General features: G+C 42.2%; 1 protein-coding gene and 1 long non-coding RNA gene across 2 annotated transcripts; both read left to right on the top strand.

Annotated features, from left to right (window-relative positions):
* Positions 1-412: 412 nt before the first annotated feature.
* Positions 413-19867, top strand: ALKBH3 (alkB homolog 3, alpha-ketoglutarate dependent dioxygenase). The gene is made up of 10 exons (XM_083465584.1): positions 413-514; positions 1838-1968; positions 4025-4140; positions 5187-5221; positions 5437-5484; positions 6267-6370; positions 7947-8035; positions 9954-10163; positions 16297-16395; positions 16963-19867. The coding sequence occupies exons 2-10, from the start codon at positions 1890-1892 to the stop codon at positions 17053-17055; spliced, it is 873 nt and encodes a 290-aa protein (XP_083321710.1). The 5' UTR covers positions 413-514; positions 1838-1889; the 3' UTR covers positions 17056-19867.
* Positions 11483-15424, top strand: LOC310689236. Its single transcript, XR_014517415.1, has 2 exons — positions 11483-13061; positions 13458-15424. It is a non-coding gene; the product is annotated as an uncharacterized lncRNA (long non-coding RNA).
* Positions 19868-21040: the final 1173 nt, after the last annotated feature.

The raw sequence follows: 21040 nt of genomic DNA, 5'->3' as shown, positions 1-21040 counted from the left end.
ATTAGCTCTTCTTTCTGCCTTCTTTCCGCCCCCGCCCCCATTCCGTTCACCCTCTATTTAAAACCTTTTCTTATGAGGCAATAATGGATATTTTTATTTACTGTATAGACATACTTATGGATATATTATTTAGCCGATTTTGCGGGGGGGGGCACCTCACCACCCCGTAGCTACTGCCCTGATGCTAGCTGCTTGGGGGTCAGGGATGGGAGAAGGCTGTTGCTTGTCGCGGCTTCCCCTATGCTAGGCTAGGTAGGCCGGCGGGCTTTCTGCGGCAGGGCTCCTTCGCGCATCCGGACCTTACTCGGAGGTCCCGGTATCAGCAGAGGGGGCGGGGCCTGCGCAAGGAATGGTCTGGCGGGGGAGGGGGTCGCCTGTCGGTTCCCATTCGCGCAGCGGGGCAGAAGGGGGCGGAGGCTTTCCTGAGCGTGCGCACGCAGGCGGGGGCGGGGCTGCCTCTTTTACCGCAGGTGTCTGGCCGAGGAGGAGGGAGCTGCTGTGTTTTGTGCCGCCGGTGAGTGGGAGCTCCGGTGACGGCGGCGGCGGGGGGCGGGAGGGATGGTAGTTAAAAGGAGGGCGGGAAGAAAGGAGAGGTCGGAAGAGCGCGGAGGTTCGGTGGGTGGGCTTTAGGTAGGCCGAGTTGTGAGGAAATAAAAGAAAGGCGGCCTTCTGCCGATGCTTATGCTGCTTAAGCCCTGAATTTTGCTTCAGGAAGGGGAGACGCCATACATATATACATAAGTCTATTCGTGTGTGTGTGTGTGTGTGTGTGTGTGTTTATACACACACACAGACCCCGACCGCGTTCTCTGCCTTCTCTTCCTCAGGCTCCAGCGTAGTTCCGAGCGTGCATGGGTTTCGCTCCCGTGTATGTTTCGCCTCTTCTGAAGAGATTTAAGAAAGGGGGGGGGGTCTGCGTCTTTGAGGCCAGGCCGCTGACAGTGCAGGAAGTCCCACTGGATTCAATGGGAGATCACTTCCAGGTTGTCGGCTCCGTAGCTGTGCTGCTGCTGCATCTTCCAAAGCAATAGTTCTCCCCGAGTATTTTTTATTTTTTTTGTAGCTAGATTTATATATTGCCTTCACTCCCTCCAGGAGCTCAAGGTGTGGCGTTCACGCTTCTTTCCCTATCCCATTTATCTTCACTGGCCCAAGGTCACCCAGTGAGCTCCGTGGGCTGGATATGAATCCTGATCTCTCCCAGGTCTGAGTTTGACACAGTAACCATCACACATTGGGAACTGAGAGTAGGTTGCCTGAGGCCGTGCAGCGTGTTCATGAATGAACCTACATATATCTGCCCAGAAGTAATTTACCCTTGAGTTTAATAGGGCTTACTTTCAGGTAAGTAAAGTCTTAAGGCTGCCACATTCACATCATACATCTTATGCACTATGATATCACTTTAAACAGTCACGGCTTCCCCCAAAGAATTCTCAGAGCTGTTGTTTGTTATGTGTGCTGTGAGTTGTTAGCGGAGCCCTATTTTTCTCATAGAGCTACAATTCCCAGAGTGGTTTAGTAATCAGTCCCTCTTCACAGGGTGAAGGAATGGGAACTATGGGAATTGTAGTTCTGTGGGGGGAATAGGGGTCTCCCAACAAAACCCTTAGCAAACTACAGCTCCCAGAATTAAAATTTTTAGGAGGGGAGCCATGATTGTTTAAAATTGTATCATAGAGCTTTATATGTATGATTTGAATGTGGCCCAAGTTAACATTTGAACTGGGGTTCTGTGGCTTATAGATAGGCTATTATCTGCTATGTTCTAACACCTCTCTAGAAGCTGTGGATATCTTAATGTGCTTAATTATCATTCCTTTATATTTTAAAACAGAAAAGAAAGCTAAATCCTTTGCAACAGGGTCTGGAAGATACTCTAAAGGATAATGGAAGATAAAAGGCAAAGAGCCAGAGTGCAGGGGGGCTGGGCTGGACCAGTTAATAACAGAGCAGCTTCTCGTGCAGGCAAGATCATGTTTTTGTTTTTATATAGATGTATATAATTGAACAAAATTAAAAGTGTCTGGTTTTCTTTACCAGTCCTAAGCTTGGATCTGTATAATGTTCTTAAGCCTCTTAACCTTAGGGGATAATCCTTATTAATACAACTTTGTAGACTATTACCAAAAGGCATGTTGTATCCTCTATCCTGCTCCTTGTATAAGAAAGCATGCACCATTCCAAACCAGATGAAAGAAAGAGAATGGAATAATCTTCTTTGTTCTTCAGACCTTGGGTCCCAACAGGTCTGTCTGCTTGGTTTGGTGGCATCTCTTCCTGCTTTTCAAACAGGACTACAAGTTCCACCTACAGCACAATATGTGGTGATCATTCTGCTGAATTTCTGGCCAAAAACGAGTAGAGTTTGACTGGGTGGTTGGCATAGGGTGTGCTCTGCGTGTATGAGAGAGAACCTGCTGTTCAAAAAGTCAGTGGATCCAACATTTTCCTCTGCCATTCCAATATCTGGGGTTCTGCTTAATAGATGCTGCTCCAATTTTTCCTAAGAAGTTTTCCTGAGATAAATAGCATAAGTAAATATACTAACTGCCTAAAGTTAGTAAGCATACTAATTTTAGTCTGCCTGAAGAACTGTGTGCATAAGCCTTTATGCTTCCTAGAGATAAACATCTGAAGTAAAAAGACAATTACAAGACTCATTTCAGGTTTGAATAGTATATGCATTCAAGGTACCCAGTGTAACCTTTCATTCTTTCTTTTGCATTATGTATAACTTGGTTTACCATAGAATTACTATTTGTTATATTAAAAGTACAGTTTATTCAGGTACATGAATACTGCATAAAATTTAATCAGGCTTTCTTTATAAGCTATCACTATCAGTTTCATTTTCTTCATATTTGCCAAATTTACCATACACTTCTAAAAACAAGGTTTGCCCAGACTGAAACCAGCTTCTACTCTTTCACATGCCAGCTTATTTCTTGATTTGATACACGTATTTCCAAACATTTCCCAGTTTCTTTTACATGCTGCAGGAGATGGAGAAATCTGAAGTAGGTAAGAAGCAAGAGGAGTCTGAGGCTATGTTGTGGAAAGGCTTTGCCACAGCGTTGCAGGAGGTATATGCTTGGTAGAATTCCAGACTTCCTTCCTTGGCTAGATACGTGAAGGTGTTCTCTATTCTGCAACATTTGAAAGCACCTTTCCAATATCAAGTCCTAAGTGTGCTGCTTATTTTGTCAAATTGAGAAGTAGTGTTATCATCACTTACATTTCTGCCTTTGCATCTTCGATTCAACAGATTTGTGACAGCTTGAATTGGGATAGTAACAAAATTAGGTTGCCCTGTACGTTGTCCCACCCCCAGTTCTTTAAGACATATTCAGGAGGGCAAAAATAGATTCACTAACTATGCTAGCAAGAAGAGGACCACAAACAAAGGAAGCTTGTGACAATGAAGTTTCCCCATAAGTGGCAGAAACATGTCTTACTGTTGCATTTGAGAGTTGTACTCTGATCAAATAATGGAACTGTAATGATCAAATATTGAACATACTCTTATATAAAAGTCTTTTCTGTTACAGTTTTAGAAATAATTTTGGCAGAGAAATATATAAACACCTTGTCTCAAACATTTTGTTCAACACTGTAAAAGAAAATATTTCATAATCCAATTTTATCTCCATTTTGTGGGGGGTGGGAGGCTTTAGGGGGGAAAGGAGGGTGGTAGTTCCTCCACCCAAATGTTTGCCAGGCTTTCATGTATCTGCTTGTATTATACCTAAAGGTTATAGAAGGAAAGCTTCATCTTGTAGTTATTTACATGGGCAGTCTTTGAAGATCTAGATACATGGCACTTGTGCAGTGGATTTTTTATTATTATTATTTCACATACAGTTCTCAAAAAATGGTATGTTCTTTGTGAAGGGATTTGAGATCTTCGGCTTTGGGAGTCACTCTCAAAGCTACATTTCTGAGGTTCTGTTTACAAGTGTACCAGAAATACCAAGCCATGTGTATTAACTAATTTGGCTGGTTCTTTCTTTTTCTGTCTTAGCTTCTGGAACTTCCAGCCGCAGGAACCAAGCCTTTGCAAGCACAACACAGTCCCGGGTGAGAAGAGAGGAGCAGCTTCCATCTGAAAGGCAGTTTGTTTTTAAAGCCCCAGAAGAGGTAGAGATTAAATAGCTGAATCCTGACAAGACAGAAATGCTGTGCTAGGGTCTGGGTATAAGGTATTCAATCTGTTCTTGAAGGGGTTGTACCCCTCTTGAAGGAGCAGGTTTGTTTTCTGGGTCTACTCGTAGATTTGGCATTGTCACCAGAGGCTCAGGTGCCCTTAGTGGTACAGAATGCTTTTTCCCAGCTACAGCTGCTTCTGGACGGGGAAAGCTTCTGGCCACAATAATCCATGCTCTGATAACCTCCCAGTTGGATTATTGTAATGTGTCTACATAGGGTTGCCCTTGAAGACTCCTCAGAAACCGCAGCTAGCACAAGATACCGCTGCTCAGTTGCTGAGTGAAGTAACCAGTTGAATCCATATTTAATTTTGTTCTTAAACAATTACATTGACTGCCTATACTTTTCTGGTCTGAGTTCAAGATACTGCTGATGACTTACAGTGCCTTGAGTAACTTGGGGCTGGCATACTTGAAGTATAGCCTCTCCGTATATAGTTCTGCCTTGATGTTAAGATCTACTAGGAAGCTCCTCCTTAGTAACCCACTGCCGGAATCATATGTTACGCTTTGGTGTAGGAAAGGGCCTTCTCTGTGGTGGCACCTTGGTTGTGGAACTCCCCTCTGAATTTCAGCATGGTCTTACTCTTTTTTCCCCCATTTAGACTCCAGCTTAAAACATGGTTGTTCACTTAGGCCTTGGGAGGTTGTTAATACTCAGTTGGATTTTGTAGTTTACCATTTAATGATGAATTGTACTGTGAATTTTATTCTGTTCATGTTTGCTATGGATTGTTATTTCTAACTGCAGTTTTACCGTTTCCTGCCTGAGAACCTTGGATAAAGGACAAGCTGGAAATATTTTAAATAAATAACATATACTGTCCAGCTCAAAGGCTGCCAATGCTGCTTACAGTAACCAATCCATGAAAACTTAAGACACGTGCAGGATTATTACTGGGTTACCAAATTACACCTTTTTAGCTAACTTACTTGAATGTGCCTGCTCTACAGAATGTTGTTGTTGTTTCCCCTTAGGTGGTGCGTAGACCCCCAGAGCCCAAAAGAATAGAGTAAGTACAACTTGAATTCATTGTAGAATAAGGTGCTCTTCTGACATATAGTGATATGGACAACACCTTCTCTTTCCTATTAGCTTTTCCATGGCAAAAGAATGGCCTCAGTGGTCATTTAGTAGACTTTCTTTCCCTGGCCCTTGTTGGTATTCTGAATCACGTATGCCTGCTCAACCATATCTGACTGATTTTCTCTTCCTCCTTGTTCTTAGGAATCAGGGTGTGTATGAGATCAGCACATCACCATCAGGAATATCTCGGTAAGCAGATAAAAACTCTCCTTTGTTATTATTGCAGAATAATGCAGTTGGATTCTGGCCAGTTCTGAATTGGCTGACGCATTGGTGCTACAGAAAGCGTGTACTTCAGTGCACTGAATGTGGACTATGCTAGACAGTAATACAGGGAAAGGCTCTTGCTTCCCAAGTTTTACTTGCATATTACCGGAATGACTGGAAGCAGAAATGGCTGGAAAATCTCTGAGCTAGCTGCTCCACTGATCTTCCTGTGAATCACTGTATTTTCCTTATTTTCTCTTCAAAATATTGTCACTTTTTATCTATATATTCATTTATAAAACTATCTACCGCTATTTCATTAAAAATATCAAAGTGGTTTATAACAATGTCTATATACAATAAAAACAACATGAAAGCTAAAATCAGAGATCATCAGCTAAGTGTTACTGAAAGGAGCTTTCTTTTTTAATTGCCTGCATACGCTTGGCCGCATAGAAACATTTTCAAGAATAATATTCTTTGGATATGCCATAAAAGCTTCATTTTCAGTATCTAATGTTAGAGGTAGTTTTCCAGGTTCCTACGGGAAAAAACACAGATAGCAAGCTTGTCTGTTGAAGTTGTCTTGATTAAGTTTTTTGGTAAAGAGATTTTTTAAAAATCATAAACTGCTAACTAGCTTTGAATGACAGCCATGTGTCAAAGTTAGCACTTGCACTTAAACTGAAATGCATTTGTACATTAAAATGCTTGGGAGACGGATCTCGCAATGCTCCTGTATAATCCAGTTTTTCCTGTGCTAGGATTCATTTGATTCCTGGCTTCATTGACTTAAACGAAGCAGACTGGATGTTTGAACAACTCCTCCAAGAGATCCCCTGGAGGCAGAGAACACACATCAGGCAGGGTAATGGTACAGTCATTCTCGTTTAACTGCCCACTTTTACTGTGGCCAGGCCTGCTGTTACCGTGGCATCTGCCAGGACCCACTAGGCTGACACATTGCTTTAGCCCCTAGCCCCTTTTTCCATTGTCACTGCTGGCTGTAGCAGTTTTGGAGTCGTTGGTAGCCCATGCACCCCTGGACAAACTTACCTGGTGGCGGATGATGTGGGAGAGAAAACATAGTCGCTCCTGGCCCATTACAACTGCCTGCTTCTGGAGGAGAAAGCTGGTGGCTGAGGCCATGCAGCTGTGAAGGGTCCCAAGCAGTGGCAGTCACTGAGAGTGGTACCATTTGGAACAAGTCGAGGAGCACCAAGACCATTCTCGCTGTCCTTTCCCAATCCTCATGTGGGCATTCTAAGGATGCTTTCCTGCATATTTTGAAAAATATTAGAATGCTCCTTCTAGTCATCATGGCTTGGTTCACATGTCACAGTAAGTCAAACGATGGCTTACTGGGGCTGCTCAGACATGCCGTCTCCCAGAGAGCAGCTTGAACCTGCTTTGTTCCTCCCTGGTGCTTTCAGCACAGTGTGACTGCTGAGCCAGTGGTTTTCTAATAGCTTAGGATCACAGTTAACCACAATCTGTAGCAAAAGCGTGTCCTACGGTTACCTGCCCCTTGGACAGGGCCTGACAATAAGATTTTGGGTTTGACACCAAGGCCATAATTTGTGCTTATCACCAAAGGTCAACAGTGGCAATTCTGCTTCATAGAGTTTGATAGGATTTCCCTAAAGGAAAACCTTCAAATACATCTCCTAGCTGCATCTGTGGTGTACCAATATATATTATTATTATTATTACTGCAGGCAGAAGTATGCTCTGTTAGTTTTGTCCACTTGGGGGCAGTTGTGTTGTATCTTTTTATAGTCTTGTATTGCAAGCAAGATGACACAGCAGATAATATGAACAGCCTACAAAATCTCTCCCTCGACCACATCAAACAAGTCCTAGAATCATAGAATTGGAATAGACCACAAGGGCCATCGAGTTCAACCCCCTGCCAAGCAGGAAACACCATCAGATCACTCCTGACATATGGTTGTCAAGCCTCTGCTTAAAGTCCTGAAGTGCCTGCTTGATTCAGTCACTGGCATCTTCAGGTAGGGCTGGAAATGCCTCTTGTTTGAAACCCTAGGTAACTGCTGCCAGTTATTGTAGGCCAGCCAATGTGATGTCCTCCAGTTGTTGCTGGACTTCAGTTCCCGTCATCCCTTACCATTGGCAATGCTGGCTGGGGATGATGGGGATTGTAGTCCAACAAACATATGGAGTGAACTATGATGGCTGCCCTTGATGTAGACCATATTCGGCTAAGTGGATTGATAGGCTTTATTTCTCTGTGTAAGGAGTGTTTTTACTGATCTTTGAGTAAATGCAGAGAGTAATTGCAGATGGAACTGGGGAGAAGGGAACTTCATTTATCAAGCCATCCACCAAGGATCTTTACCAAACTGTACTTTGGTCAGTATATCGGGGCTGGGTTACTTATATGGGGGTCACAGATATTTTGTTTTTCCTTTCTTTCTCTCTAGATCTGTCTTACGATGAACCCAGACTCACCGCTTGGTATGGTGAACTTCCATATACTTACTCCAGGCTAACAATGAAGGCAAATGCTGATGTATGTATATATGCCTAAACATGTGTACTTGCAGAAGTTAAAATAACTTTGCCTACATACAATACAGTATTTTTATCTGAATCTCACTATTAAAAGTGAGCAGTACAGCTGTTGTGATGCTGCACTGGGCTCTTTTGGAAGGATGAGTAGGATAGAAGTTTAATAATATGGTAGCCTGCTGACTTTTTACATAACAACTGGACAGCAGTTACTCCTTGGCTACAGAAGAATGCCTGTTTGTATTCCTGCTGTCAGGTGACATGTTAGAATGGGAGATCAGTGTTAGTTCTCCCATCCCAGGTAGGATTGCCTCTACACTTGAATTTCAGCCAGCTTAAAATGCATCATTTTGCCTAGGGTACACCCTTGATATTGTGCTATTGATACAGCGCTGTAAGTTCTTCATTGGGGGATCTCTTAACTTCTCCAGTTGTTCATTAGTTATGGGTCATGAAATTTAATAGGCTTGAAACTAGTTTAAATATTTTAGCGCAGGTGCACACATTCAGTGAGTGCCATGAGCAATTTACAGGCTCCAGGTAGGTGGTACATGATTATTAAAAAAATACTATGGTTGGAAAATACTACTGGTGTAATAATGCCAGGCTCTCTGATTTTCATGAAGGAATTTATACAGGTATGTTAAGTTTAGCACCTCTTCAGATTGTAAAAAAAAAAATTCCAGCAACTCAACTGGGAGAGATTATGAATATGTGTTTAGAATCAAAATGCAAATAGCTTTTTTTTTTCTTTGCACATGTGACTTGCTCATGGAATTTTATTTTGAAATAAAGTTAAAAATACAGGCAACAATAGCAAAGCTCACTATACAGCAAGAAAGGAATAAAGAAACGTGGTATATTATGTCTGAGAAGCAATTAGAATAAAATAGCGTAATAAGCATGGTAATATATGGGTATGGGTGTGTTCCTAGTAAGCCCCAAAGAAGAATATGTAATGGATTTGGTTCTTGACAACTCTTAGAGGCTAAGCAACTCTTACTTCACTTTGATAAACTAATGTGTAATATATGTGCATGCCCCAAACATAGCAAAACCCATTTCTTACTCTCTTCATTTTCCAAAATCGTACTAATTAGGTTTGTAACAGTTTATTAACTTTTTCTGCCTTTTCTTTTAACTAGATGCTAAATTGTTCCCCTTCATAGTCCCACTTATCCTCTTCTACCCTTTTCCTCATCACTTTCCCCTTTTTCAGCACAATACAACAAAATTATTGGAGGTGTGTTTGGCACAATGAAAATACAACACTTACTTGGCAAGGAGCATGTGTTTGTGTGAGAAGTGCACAGATACCAACACAGAATCATAGAATCATAGAGTTGGAAAAGACCACAAGGGCCATCGAGTCCAACCCCCTGCCAAGCAGGAAACAAACTGAAGTGCCTTACCTTAAAACTGAAGTGAACACCTTCAGTTCCTGCCAAGCAGGAAACAAACTGAAGTGAACACCTTAAAACTGAAGTGCACAAGAGTGCCAGGTTACACATGCCCTTTCCTATGCTGCTGTATTTGGCTTTCTGTTTCACTGCCAATCTGACCACATTGGCTGAAGCATCAGATTTGCATTATGAGGCCTTGGCTGATGGCATAGCCCCCAGGCATGTTTTTTAATGCCAATTTAATGCATACGAACAAACTGCTGAGAACATGGCACAAGCTGGCGTGGAAAGTTCTGGAGCAGTTGATCCATTATTCAGTGTTCTCTAACAATGGATTGAGATCAGGTGGTCCTTTTGCCAGCTGTTCCAAGCCTTTCGATGCCCTGGAAATCTCCCTTCGATGCTTTGCATATTTTTTTTCACGCCCCATCTCTCCCTCTGCATATGACTTGTACTTCTTCCCATGTTAATCCGGGTTTTTTCTGTCCATTTTTTTCTGTGGGAACAAACTTTCAGTGGCACCCACTGTTGACCATGCTGAAGGATCGCATTGAAGATTTCACGAAGCACTCCTTCAACTCTCTGCTGTGCAACCTATATCGAAATGAGAAGGACAGTGTTGACTGGCACAGTGACGACGAGCCTGAGCTGGGAAGAAACCCTGTCATAGCCTCCCTCAGCCTTGGTGCCACCCGGATGTTTGAGATGAGGAAAAAACCTTTGCCTGTAAGTGTGTTGGCTTCTCTACATTGTAGGGAACTGTGTAAACCAGTTGAAAGGCCTAATGGAGTTGACCTTGTATTTGGTTATTCTAAATTGCATAGTGTAATATGGTTTCTGTGCAGGTAGTCAGTAGTCCCTGGGCCATTTCTGCTGGTGGCATACAAGATTCTCTTCCCTATTTCACTGTGAAGTAGGTTAGGCTGAGAGACAGTGACTGATCCACAGTCACCCAGTGAACTTCATAGCTGGCTGAGGATTTGAACCCTGGTCTCCAGGTCTTTGTTCAACACGCATAACTACTACACCACACTTCTAGGGTGGGCTCAAAGAGCATTAACTCTTTAAAGCTAGTCTCAGCTGCTTCCTCAAATCTATTACTCCTGCTAGTATAGGAGTGATGATGTTGCCCGATGGTAGTGATTGTTTCTGTAGTGATGTAGTAAGTACATGATTGTCTATGTATACAGGCAACTCCCCACTTACATGTGCTTGATTCACGTGCAACTGCGTATATGCATGGGGCCGGGAAATAAATGATTTGATTTAAATTGCAAAAGGACGCAAAAAGGGCAAAAACAGCCTGAAAAGAGTGCAAAAACACCAAAAATGGCACAAAACCAGCGGGGGAAATAGCAGTAGCTAGTAAGTGCTGCTGGTTTTTTAAAGGGTTTTCAGAGGTTCCGAAGATGTTAGAGGCTTTTTAGATGGTGTTCCCCACTATATGCAATTTCATGTATACACACAGTAACCAGGAACATAACCCTTGCTTAAGTGGGGTTGCATTAGTAAATACTGCAGTTATGGATGCAAAAGAGGTCTCTGCTATGTTTTCAAATTTACTCACTAACTTGGTTCAAAACATTGCATTACTTGGTCTCTCCTTGAAATAAAGTCTAATGGAAAACTTGTTTAGCTGCATTTTACCTTGAAACAGTCACTCTTTCAGCTAGCAAAAACCGTTTTAGGTTTCTTTCAGACAGGCCAAGGAGGAAAAAAGAGGGGAGCTATGTTTTGTGTGTAAAAAGGCGCCATGGGAACAAACTTAATCTGGAAGAATTAAGTCCTAGATGTGTCCTATCAATCACTACTGGCATTTCTGATTATATGTTTAGTTGGAATTATTTTACTCTGCTCTGTAGTTTGGTTCTTTAGAGTTTATTTCTATGCTTTCTTTCAGCCAATAAAGGTGTTCAAAGCAACTCATAAACTTTACCAAAAATACATAATTTAAGCCATAAAATTCAACTGACAAAAATAAAACAAAACTAACAGCATAAAAAACTACTAAAACCTAAATAAATAAATATAATTTAGCTTGCACCTTTAGTGGACAAAGGCATGAGTAGCTTTTATAGGAAATACTCTGGCCCCTCTTCAGTTTTTTGTTCCTGCCTCCACCAAGCAGTCACATTCCACTTTGGCTTGCCTTACTCTTTCATCTTGGCTTAGCAATTTTCTTCTTCTGTTACTTCTGTTACTTCTCTCTTTCTACTGTTCTTTCTTTGTATAAGTACAAAAAAAGGATTAGATTCCTCCCTCCTTTCCCTCTCCATGGACTGGCTTCTGAGAGTTGAGCACAAAGGGCTTGCTGCCCATCTACAATTTCTTTCTTGTTGGAGGGAAGTGGTGGATGCTTCCACCTCCACTCTAGGAAGCATGGGATCATCCTCTATAGCCCCACAGGCTTTAATTTTTAGCCCTTACAGAGGTGGTATCGGCTGGGGTGACTTCCATAGTGTCTTCTATAGTAACAGAGTGATTCTCCAGTTAGATCCTACCTTCCTTCCCAGGGTGCTGTCTTCCTCTCAGTCTTGCTTGGTTTGTAATGTTTATTGGTTTTTATAAAGGCCCCATTCACATGGCCCAATAAGCCATAGTTAAACTTTTTAAAGTTGTTCTATCATTGCAATTAAGTGGTGTATAAATTTAATGAAACAAACAAACCATGGTTTAATAGTGAATATGCTTCCTCCAGTGGTCTTTCCATGTAACACCTGCATATTTCAAGCACGTCATAGTATGGCTTGTTGGGTGGCCCAGATCAAGATCATGGTCTGTTTGTTTGAAACTAACCATGAGCAATAAGCCAGAAATCAATGTTTGTTCCGTACTGAAGTGACAGACACACAAGCCCCTTAAGCAAGTTGGCATGGTGAATAGCCCGAGGCACTGATGCTTCTGTAAAATGCTGGATTTATGACCCAGAGTATTATTTAACACAGATATGTAACTGAGTCATTTGTGGCTCCTTGCAAAGTCTCTATACATGCGATATTATGCATACACAGAGTATAGGGTTCTAAAAACTAGTGTGGATTCATTGCATGTACTAATGATGTTCACTGTGGCTAATTTTGTAAAGAGGCCTTTAATTTTAGAAAGATCCTGGTATATCCAAGATTTTGGTTTAAGCAGTAGGTCCTAAGTTCTACAGAAATTCCCTGTTCCGTCGGGAAGTTTTGCTGCAGAGCCCTGCATTTGCTTAAGGAATTAGTCCAATGCAGTTAACCTACTAGCTTTAAATCTACACTGCAGTGTAAGCTATGAAACTGAACTATAATAGCTAGATGGCAGGCAGCAGCTCTGCTGCTTTGCTGGTAACCAAGGAAACAGCTGCGAGGGGGGGTGGAAGGAGGAGTTGGGTTATATATGTGTTAGATAACAGTGTCCATGATAGTCTAGAGATACAAAGAGCAAACATGGTTGGAAACTCATCCTCTGTTTAACTTTGTCCTTCCAATGAGACACTGAGCAAGGTCCAGTCCCCTGTACTTGTAAGAATTATTCATTGTCTACAAAAGAAAAAAGATATTTCAGAGAGTAGGAACTGTAGAGAAAGGCTCTTGCTTTGCTGATGAAGCATTAATAGTGCACTCCTGTACATGTTCCCTCAGAAGTACTGTATTTTTCGCCCCATAGGGCACACCGGCCCATAGGGCGCACCTAGTTTTTTTGGGGGGGAAATAAAGAAAAAAAATTATTTCCCCCCCCCCAGGCGCGGGGCTGGGACGGGGGAAGCCCGAGCTTCCCCCGACTCCAGCCCCCAGAACAGGCTGCTATCCGCAAGCCTAGGGAGCCCGGCGGGAAGTCGCGCCGGGCTCCCCAGGCTTGCGGATATCTGCCCGAAGTCGCGCAGCTCTCCCACGGCTTGCGGAGAGCTGCGCGAATTTGCGCCGGGCTCCCACGGCTTGCGGATAGCTTCCTGAAGCCTGCATTCACCCCATAGGACGCACACACATTTCCCCTTCATTTTTGGAGGGGGAAAAGTGCGTCCTATAGGGCAAAAAATACGGTAAGTTCCACTGTGTTCCCTAGAACCTACTCCTGGGTTGATGCCTTAAAAGGTTGAGTTGTTGTGGGTTTCCTGTAAAGGAAGAAATGGGGCAGTTTGAAGGGTCTAGGCTTCTAGGGTGAATTAATATAATGATGAAGGATTTCTGGACTTACATTTTTTTCATTGTCATCTGCTATTATGGAGCAACATCTTGTGCCATGCTAGCCCTGCCATCAGTGGAAAATGGTATCAATCCAAATGTCAAGCATAAAGAGTTGATGGTCTTTCCTGTGACAGCAGCAAGACAAGTGGCTGCTTCCAATTGGGGGAAAACCACCCTCTACTCCACACAGAAACTTGGACCCAATATGTGTGGAATATAACACTTAACTCAGAATTGGAGGGTCATAAGAGGCGTAACAAAGAAAAATGAGTTTGACTCCATACCGTCTCCACTTATATTGTTTATTAACAATAGTATCGTACTCCCCCTTCCCTCTTAGTCACAACAGCCACTAAGTAAAAAATTATCTTCACACTTTAGATGAAGTATACCTGTAAGCCACTTGAGAAGATGTCTGCCATTCTGAGCACTTTTGGAGAAAAGCAGGATATAAGTGGTGGTGGTGCTGGTGATTTTCTTGTGGGTAATAGTAATAGAATGCATGCATGATAACAGTGCAAAAATGGAGAGCTTGGCTGGTTTGCTCTCTTACAGGGATGCAGTCATTTTGGATAAAATCTGCACTAGGTGCTTCCTATGTCAGCTAAATTGCTTTCTTAGATGACTGCTGCTCCGCCTCCCTCCCACCCCCTGATTGATGCCTGACAGAATATCCTGCCAAAGCCATCTGGGCAATTGTTTTGCTCAGACACATCATCCAGCCAAGTCTGTGCTGCACAGCACGTTGGCAACCTTCTTCTGGGCCAGATCATGCATCGTTGATGACTCTTTCATTGTTGACTTTCATTAATCAACACTAGCCCCAATTAAGGGTTATGCTGACCCTAAACTCAACAAAAAATAGCCTGAGATATATATGTTGGGAGGAGCACAATAGAATTGGCAGTGCTAGCCTGCTCCTATACCTCTGCTTGTATCACACATATACAGAGCCGTATATCTTTCCCCAATGCTTCCCCCCTTTCCATCACCAGCATCATTTCTCCACTGTACAGGTTGGTTTTAATTATTTGTTCATTACATTTATATGCCACCTTTTTCTCCAAGGAGCTCATGGTGGCATACATGGTTCTCCCACACATCAGTTGATCCCCACAACGACCCTGTAGGGTAGGTTAAGTGGAGAGACAGTGACCGGCCCAAGGTCACCAAGTGAGCTTCATGGCCATGTGGGGATTAAACCCTGGTCTCCCAGCTTTCAACAGTGGAAGTATATACTCCTGAGGTTCTTGGAGATGTGGGTAGCCATGGTAAGAAACCCAGTCCTGACTGTTTCTAAAGCATTTTAAGCATCAAGTGGATGGTACAAATACATGAATTTCAAAGAGTGCCTTCATTTTCCTTGATTTCTGCCCCCTGTCCAGGCCAGTTGCTAGATTTTACCCAGTAAACTTGTAGCCCTGCTTTGTGTTAATGCCATTGTTTATCCCCCGAGTTCAGTTTGTGAAAGGCAGCTGTTTCAGCTTTTCATGGGACATGTGATCCATTGCTTGTTCCCAGCATCATATTCAACTCTTTGATCTTTGGATTTTCTGTCAAACAAAAAATGGTAACTTTAGTCTTTGCCAGTTCTCCTTATCTGGTTTTGTGCCAAACATACTACATCTGACCCAAATATACTTTTCCAAAACACATGTTTTTGTGCCTGCTGTTTCCCAATGACTGGTACAGATCAGGAATGGGGAACCTGCAGACATCCAGATGCTGTTAGATTCCAAGCCCCATTGCTGAGCTTCTCATTCAAGAACTCCAGATAATGTTCAAGATTGCTTGGAGCAAAACCTTGTTTGAAAAAGATTACTATAGTACAGGGCCAGATACATTTAGGTACAGCAGGTTAGCTGTAAAAAAAGTGGATAGCAGTGCTGAGAATTAGATCAGGTAGGGAAACCTGCGTTTCTTCAGATGTCATTGAGCTACAACCTCAATCATGGTTTTGGTAAACTGCCCCGAGAACCATTTTTGACTGAAGTGTGGAGTATTAGTGCCTTAAACAATTGATCTGAATGTTGGCCATGCTGGGTGGAGCTGATGGGGGTTGCGGACCAACAAACCTGGGGGCCACAGCTTCTCCATCTCTGCCTAACATTCCACCTGATGAGATGGAGTTACCCTCTCCACACGCAGCAAGACTTGATATACAGGCAGCTCCCAATGTAGGTGCATCCAATTGACGTGTGCATTGTGCCGAACCCGGAAGTGACATTAAAAATAGCAGAAATGGCCCTAAAAGAGTCAGGAAAGCCTTTGCAAGTGCAATCCTGAGAGGCTTTCCACCAACCTTTGAGGCCTTGTGGAGAGTTAAGAGTTTGAGAAAAGAGGTTTGGAGGGAGCAATTATGGTGCAGTTTGGTGGTCTAGTAAGTGCTGCTGGTTTTTTCAAGGGTTCTTCAAGAGTTTCCATGGCATTAGAGGGTGTTTGCAGGCTTTCCCAATGGTGTTTCAAATCTATGTGTGCGATGCCTCAGAACATAACCCCTGTGTAAATTGGGAGTTGCCTGTAGTTGATACACCAGTGTGGTATAGCGGTTAGCATGTTGGATTAGGAACCATGGATTAGGTTCAAATTCCCCCTAAGTAATGGAACTTGCTGGGACACCTTGGGAAGTTTCTGTCTCTCAGGCTAACCTCGCTCAACTGTTAATTATACACTGGCTGTACATAATGTTCTCTTTTCAGGAAGAAAACAACGACTTCACTTATGTGCAGAGGGTGCATATACCATTGGATCATGGAACGCTGCTTATGATGGAAGGAGCAGCTCAAGAAGACTGGCAGGTGAGACTGTTTAAACATAAGTGGAAATAGTTCACCTTCCCCCTGAACTCCCCAGGGTTGGATGCCATTTCTTCCCCCTGGATTTCTACAAGGCATAATCATTGGGGAACCTAAGATTGAAAGGTAATGAACAAATAAAACGTCTTCAGGAGTGGTAATTATGGAGCGTTGTTTCCTATGGAATTGGACTGCTTCTTATGGAACAGTCAACAATTCAAAAAGCTCTGAGATCTTACTTTATAATTTTATAATATCCTTTCTGATAAACCAGTAAGAGTGGGATAGAAACCTCGTAACACTTTGCTTAAATAGCACTGCGTGGCAATCTCATGTGGCAATAACAATTATTAATATTGGAGAAATAACTTTCAAAAAGCAAAGCAAAATGAAATTGAGCTTTTGTTTGTTTGCATTTTTAAAAAAAAGCTTTGAAAAAGTATTTAGCCTTAAATGTAAGTCCAGACTGAAGTTGTGAGATAGACAAGAATATGGATATTTTTGTATATACTTACAGTAAAGTTTTGTGTATGGATAGCAAATTAACTTTGTTTTGGTTCTTTGTTTCAGCATCGCGTACCCAAGGAATATCACTCCAGGGAAGCCCGTGTAAATCTGACATTTAGGACAATGTATTCAGACTCTGAGGCAATGCGCACATGAATGAAATGTTCTGTGGTACTGTGCTCTTGCTGTGAGGCCAGAGATTAATACTGGTTTGGGTGAGACAAGCCTGATTTCAGTTCAGTATTATGATGCCAGCATTTGAAGGGAGAGAAGAAAGAGGCTGCTATAATGAGAGCCTGTAACAGTCGCAAGTTCCCAGTGATGAGTGATGCCTTTTTCTAGTACTGTTTGCTAATGTGTAGTGCTTGGTGGTAAACTATTTTTGTTTTATTGAAAAACAAATTTCCCTGTAGAGCATTAATTTTAGTATGACTGGTTTGAATCAAATATCTTGAGTTCTTGCTAATCTGCAAGCACCACTTTTAACAAGTTTTCCCTCAGGCAAGCTGAGAGAGGATTTTCCTGACAGAGGAGAATGACTACATTTGGGCTTTTTGTTTGTACTGTGCTACATAAAAATTGGTTATATGAATAAGAATCTTCTCAGTTAACCCCAGAGGGAATAATCAAAGCACAACTTGAGGCACTGCAGTAGCACACATAAGGCCTGTCTCCCAAAAACCTGAAGTGTATGTGAGCACAGTATAAAGAACTGACTCTCCTGAAACCATTAAATTCCCCAGTGTTACATTGTTGAAAAATTCCTACTATCTCAACTTTATTTTCAAATGTATTCTAATGCATTTGGAGAGTGTCCTGGCCTCTCCTAGGAGCATCCTACAGCACATTCTTCAAAAAAACCCTCTGTATGTCTACTCAGAGTACCCTGGCATTGAAGATGCTGCTAAGTGGCAAGAATTGCCTAATTGCACTGAAATGCATCTCACACAGCAGTAGAATGAATACACAGCTCCATAGTGGTTTGGGGGAAGCAAGGGTTTATATTGCTTATCTATAAAGCACTGCTTCCCACCCTGTTTTCTGGGTCCATTCAGTATACTTTTCAAAGGCAACACATAATTGGCAGGTTGTAAGATTTGGGAATGATCCACCAAGACCAGTCTATGTCAGGGCAGGTAGCTTTTATTCTTGCAGAATCTTGCTTTGCTTGCCAATAGAACCCTGACTGCCACCAATGAGAACCAGTTTCAAAATGGTGCCAAGCATAGAATTGCAGAATAAAGTGATCTGTGTACATACTCAGCCTAGGAATTGGTTTTCAGTGCCTGTGCTCACATACCCTTTCACAGGTAAATTGTCTCCTGTTTCCCAAAGCTTTCTTGATTTCAGTAACCTCACTTAGGGTTGAAAAAAAGGCTTTTTACCATGACAAGCCAGAAACCCTTGCTGATCTTTGGATTACCTAGAAATCTGCCTGCAGATTCCAACCTACTTTATGCTTGCCTTGATCTATTCCTGCTGCTTAGGGGTATGTTTCACTGCCAATTCAATGGTAGCAATGAAGTTATCCAGCTTTTTTTTTCTTACTGCCTTGTGGTTATAGGTGTTAGTTGTTCATTGGCTGTGCATTAGCCCTGTCTAAATACTGTCCACAGTAATTATTGAATCAGCAGTACTTGTAGGCTAGAATCTATGACTGTGATTAGTTTACCTTAATGAAGATTCTATGGAAGGAAATCTTGAAAAGGAGGTTCATGGGCACACCTGAACAGTGTTGGATGGGATTCTGGGGATGTTTGGGACAGGAAACATTCCTTCTGTGAACTCTTAGCTTTAGGATCCAAGGCTCATTTGTGTCACTTCTTTCCCCTAATGGTCCCTGTGCCTCACCCCACATTCTTATGGGGCTGGGTTTGCCCATTTGGTGCCCTTCAGAGGTTGTTTTGACTACAATGCCCATGAGCTGCTGTGAGCATGGCCAAGGGTCAGAGATAATGGGAGTTGCAGTCCAACAACATTGGAGAGCACCTTGCTCACTACCCTGGTGTAAGGATTGCTTTAGCGTCCATACTAGGGGCTAAATTAGATGGTATGTATGTTACATAGTTTGGCCCAGCTAATTTAAAATAAGCAATGGAGCCTGGGGAGGGAATAGAAAACATGGCAGGAGGAGATGCTTTATCAAAATCAGCCTCGTCCTCTGTCCCCTAAGCCTACCCTTTGCAATAGGGGGGAAACTCTTGAATATGTCTAAGTCCCAACTCTTCCATACTTATAGCATGGATAGAGAACCTATAACCCTCCAAATGTTGTTAGACTACACTACTATTGGCCATGCTGGCTTTGGCTGATGGGAATTTTAGTCCCAACAGCATCTAAGTGGTCATAGGTTACCCATTAGAGTGAGCATCCTCTGAGCACTGTAAACTGAGCCACCACCAAGAAGCATAGCCCCCATCACTGCTTTCTATATTGGTACCACACATTGGGTTTAAAAAGTCTTCCTTCAAATGCTGCCTTTGGACTGAGGCACTGTGCATGAAGATATGCAATCAACATAGGCTTTATTATTTTAATGAGAAGTGTAACCTATATATGAAATGGGGAAAACTCCAGTTGTTTATTTCAAATATAGTTTGCAGCTGTTTCTATGGCAATTTGCTTATAAACAAGAATTTATTGGAACTGAAGGTATACCGAATCCTTCCATTAATTAAAGATTGAACTGATGGATGAGTTGTGTATGCTGTTCATATTGTGCGAGATAAAAATGTTATATTTGTAAGAAACACTCCACTGAAGATGTGTTCCTAGAAGGAACTTTGTAAGACGTTGCCATCTGTCAAGGGCTCTTGACTGTTTCAGCTTTAGAATAAGAGTTAAGTTGTACACGATGATTTTTTTATTTTTATTTTTTAGTTCTTTTAAATTCTAAAACCCATCTGTCTCTGAATGCTATCATGATTCTTCATTGCCCCAAATTGAAACATGACATTTTGATACAAGATGTATCTGTTCAGAGTTTATAGCTTCTATTTCTCTTCAAACTGTAGAATTGAATGTGTTTGTGTGGCCCACTTAGCAAAACGGCCCCACAATTCTCCTTGTGTGGTTGATCAGTTTTCAGGGATTGTTCTTGTTGAAGTCGTGTTGTAAGGCCAACAACAGAAGACACATAAGGATATATCCCACTGGTCAGGAATTGGAAAACAGCATTGTAAGCACAGGAGAAGCAATGGCTCTTTGCTAAGGCTTCATACTAAGGCATGACTTCTGTAGCAAAGGAAGCCACTTTGAGGTGGGTGAGTGAGGATGCTTCATGGCATTTTTTTGTTCTAAGTAGTAAATCCAGACTTTCTAGTTCTCCAGCTTCTCTACCACTTCCACTGCTCCTCTTGCTTTTCAAGCATTTGTGTTATCAGATTAATTCCTTTGAAATCACTCGTGTGTTTTTATCAAACTGCCAGGCTGGCACCATTCTATCCATTCCTGTTAACCTTGTTCAGAGAACAGCCTGAGTGATCAATTTGGCCAAGTCATCTGATGTGCTACTGCAAGTGCCATGGATACCAAATGGCAGAAAAGAGGCTAAGGAGCTCTAGAACTAACTAAAACACAGCACTGCCTAGCCCAAGGCAGCATGTTTCCTCCCCTATATCTCATCAAGTACTAGCACCATTTGCTTAACTAAACACGTTGATCACTCGCTTTGCCTTTTCTGGTCATAAACATTTTCAGCTTGGAAATAGAAGCTCTTTTACTGGTGTGATTTTTGTGTTTGTGTGCTACTTTTAAACGCCCTGTTTCTATAGCAACACATTTTGTTTGCTTGAATTGTGGACCACTGTCAACCCTCTCAAGCCGAAACCACTTCTGTGAATTTATGTGTCCCAAGGTTTTTCATATGAGCTGAGGCTGATTTTTGCTGCATTTGTTTGTTGCTAAATAAACACTTAGTTATTCAGGCTTGACCTTTCCACTGAGAAAAACAAAAAAAGGGGCAAGCAGACATCTAATGATACTGAGGTCAAACTACACTTTATGCAGGAGACCTGTGGACTGGATCTCCTGCTAACTTTTCACTTACCCCAAATTGCTTTTGAGCAGTAATGCTTGGAGAGAAGGTACTTAATCCTTTGGTGCCATTCTTCCCCACCAGCTGCTTGTACAAGTATTACAC

This window comes from Podarcis liolepis (assembly GCF_965112155.1).
Source record: "Podarcis liolepis genome assembly, chromosome: 1".
In the NCBI taxonomy this organism is placed as follows: domain Eukaryota; kingdom Metazoa; phylum Chordata; class Lepidosauria; order Squamata; family Lacertidae; genus Podarcis; species Podarcis liolepis.
Note: the sequence above shows the minus strand (reverse complement) of the source record. Positions and strands in the feature narration are given on the sequence as shown.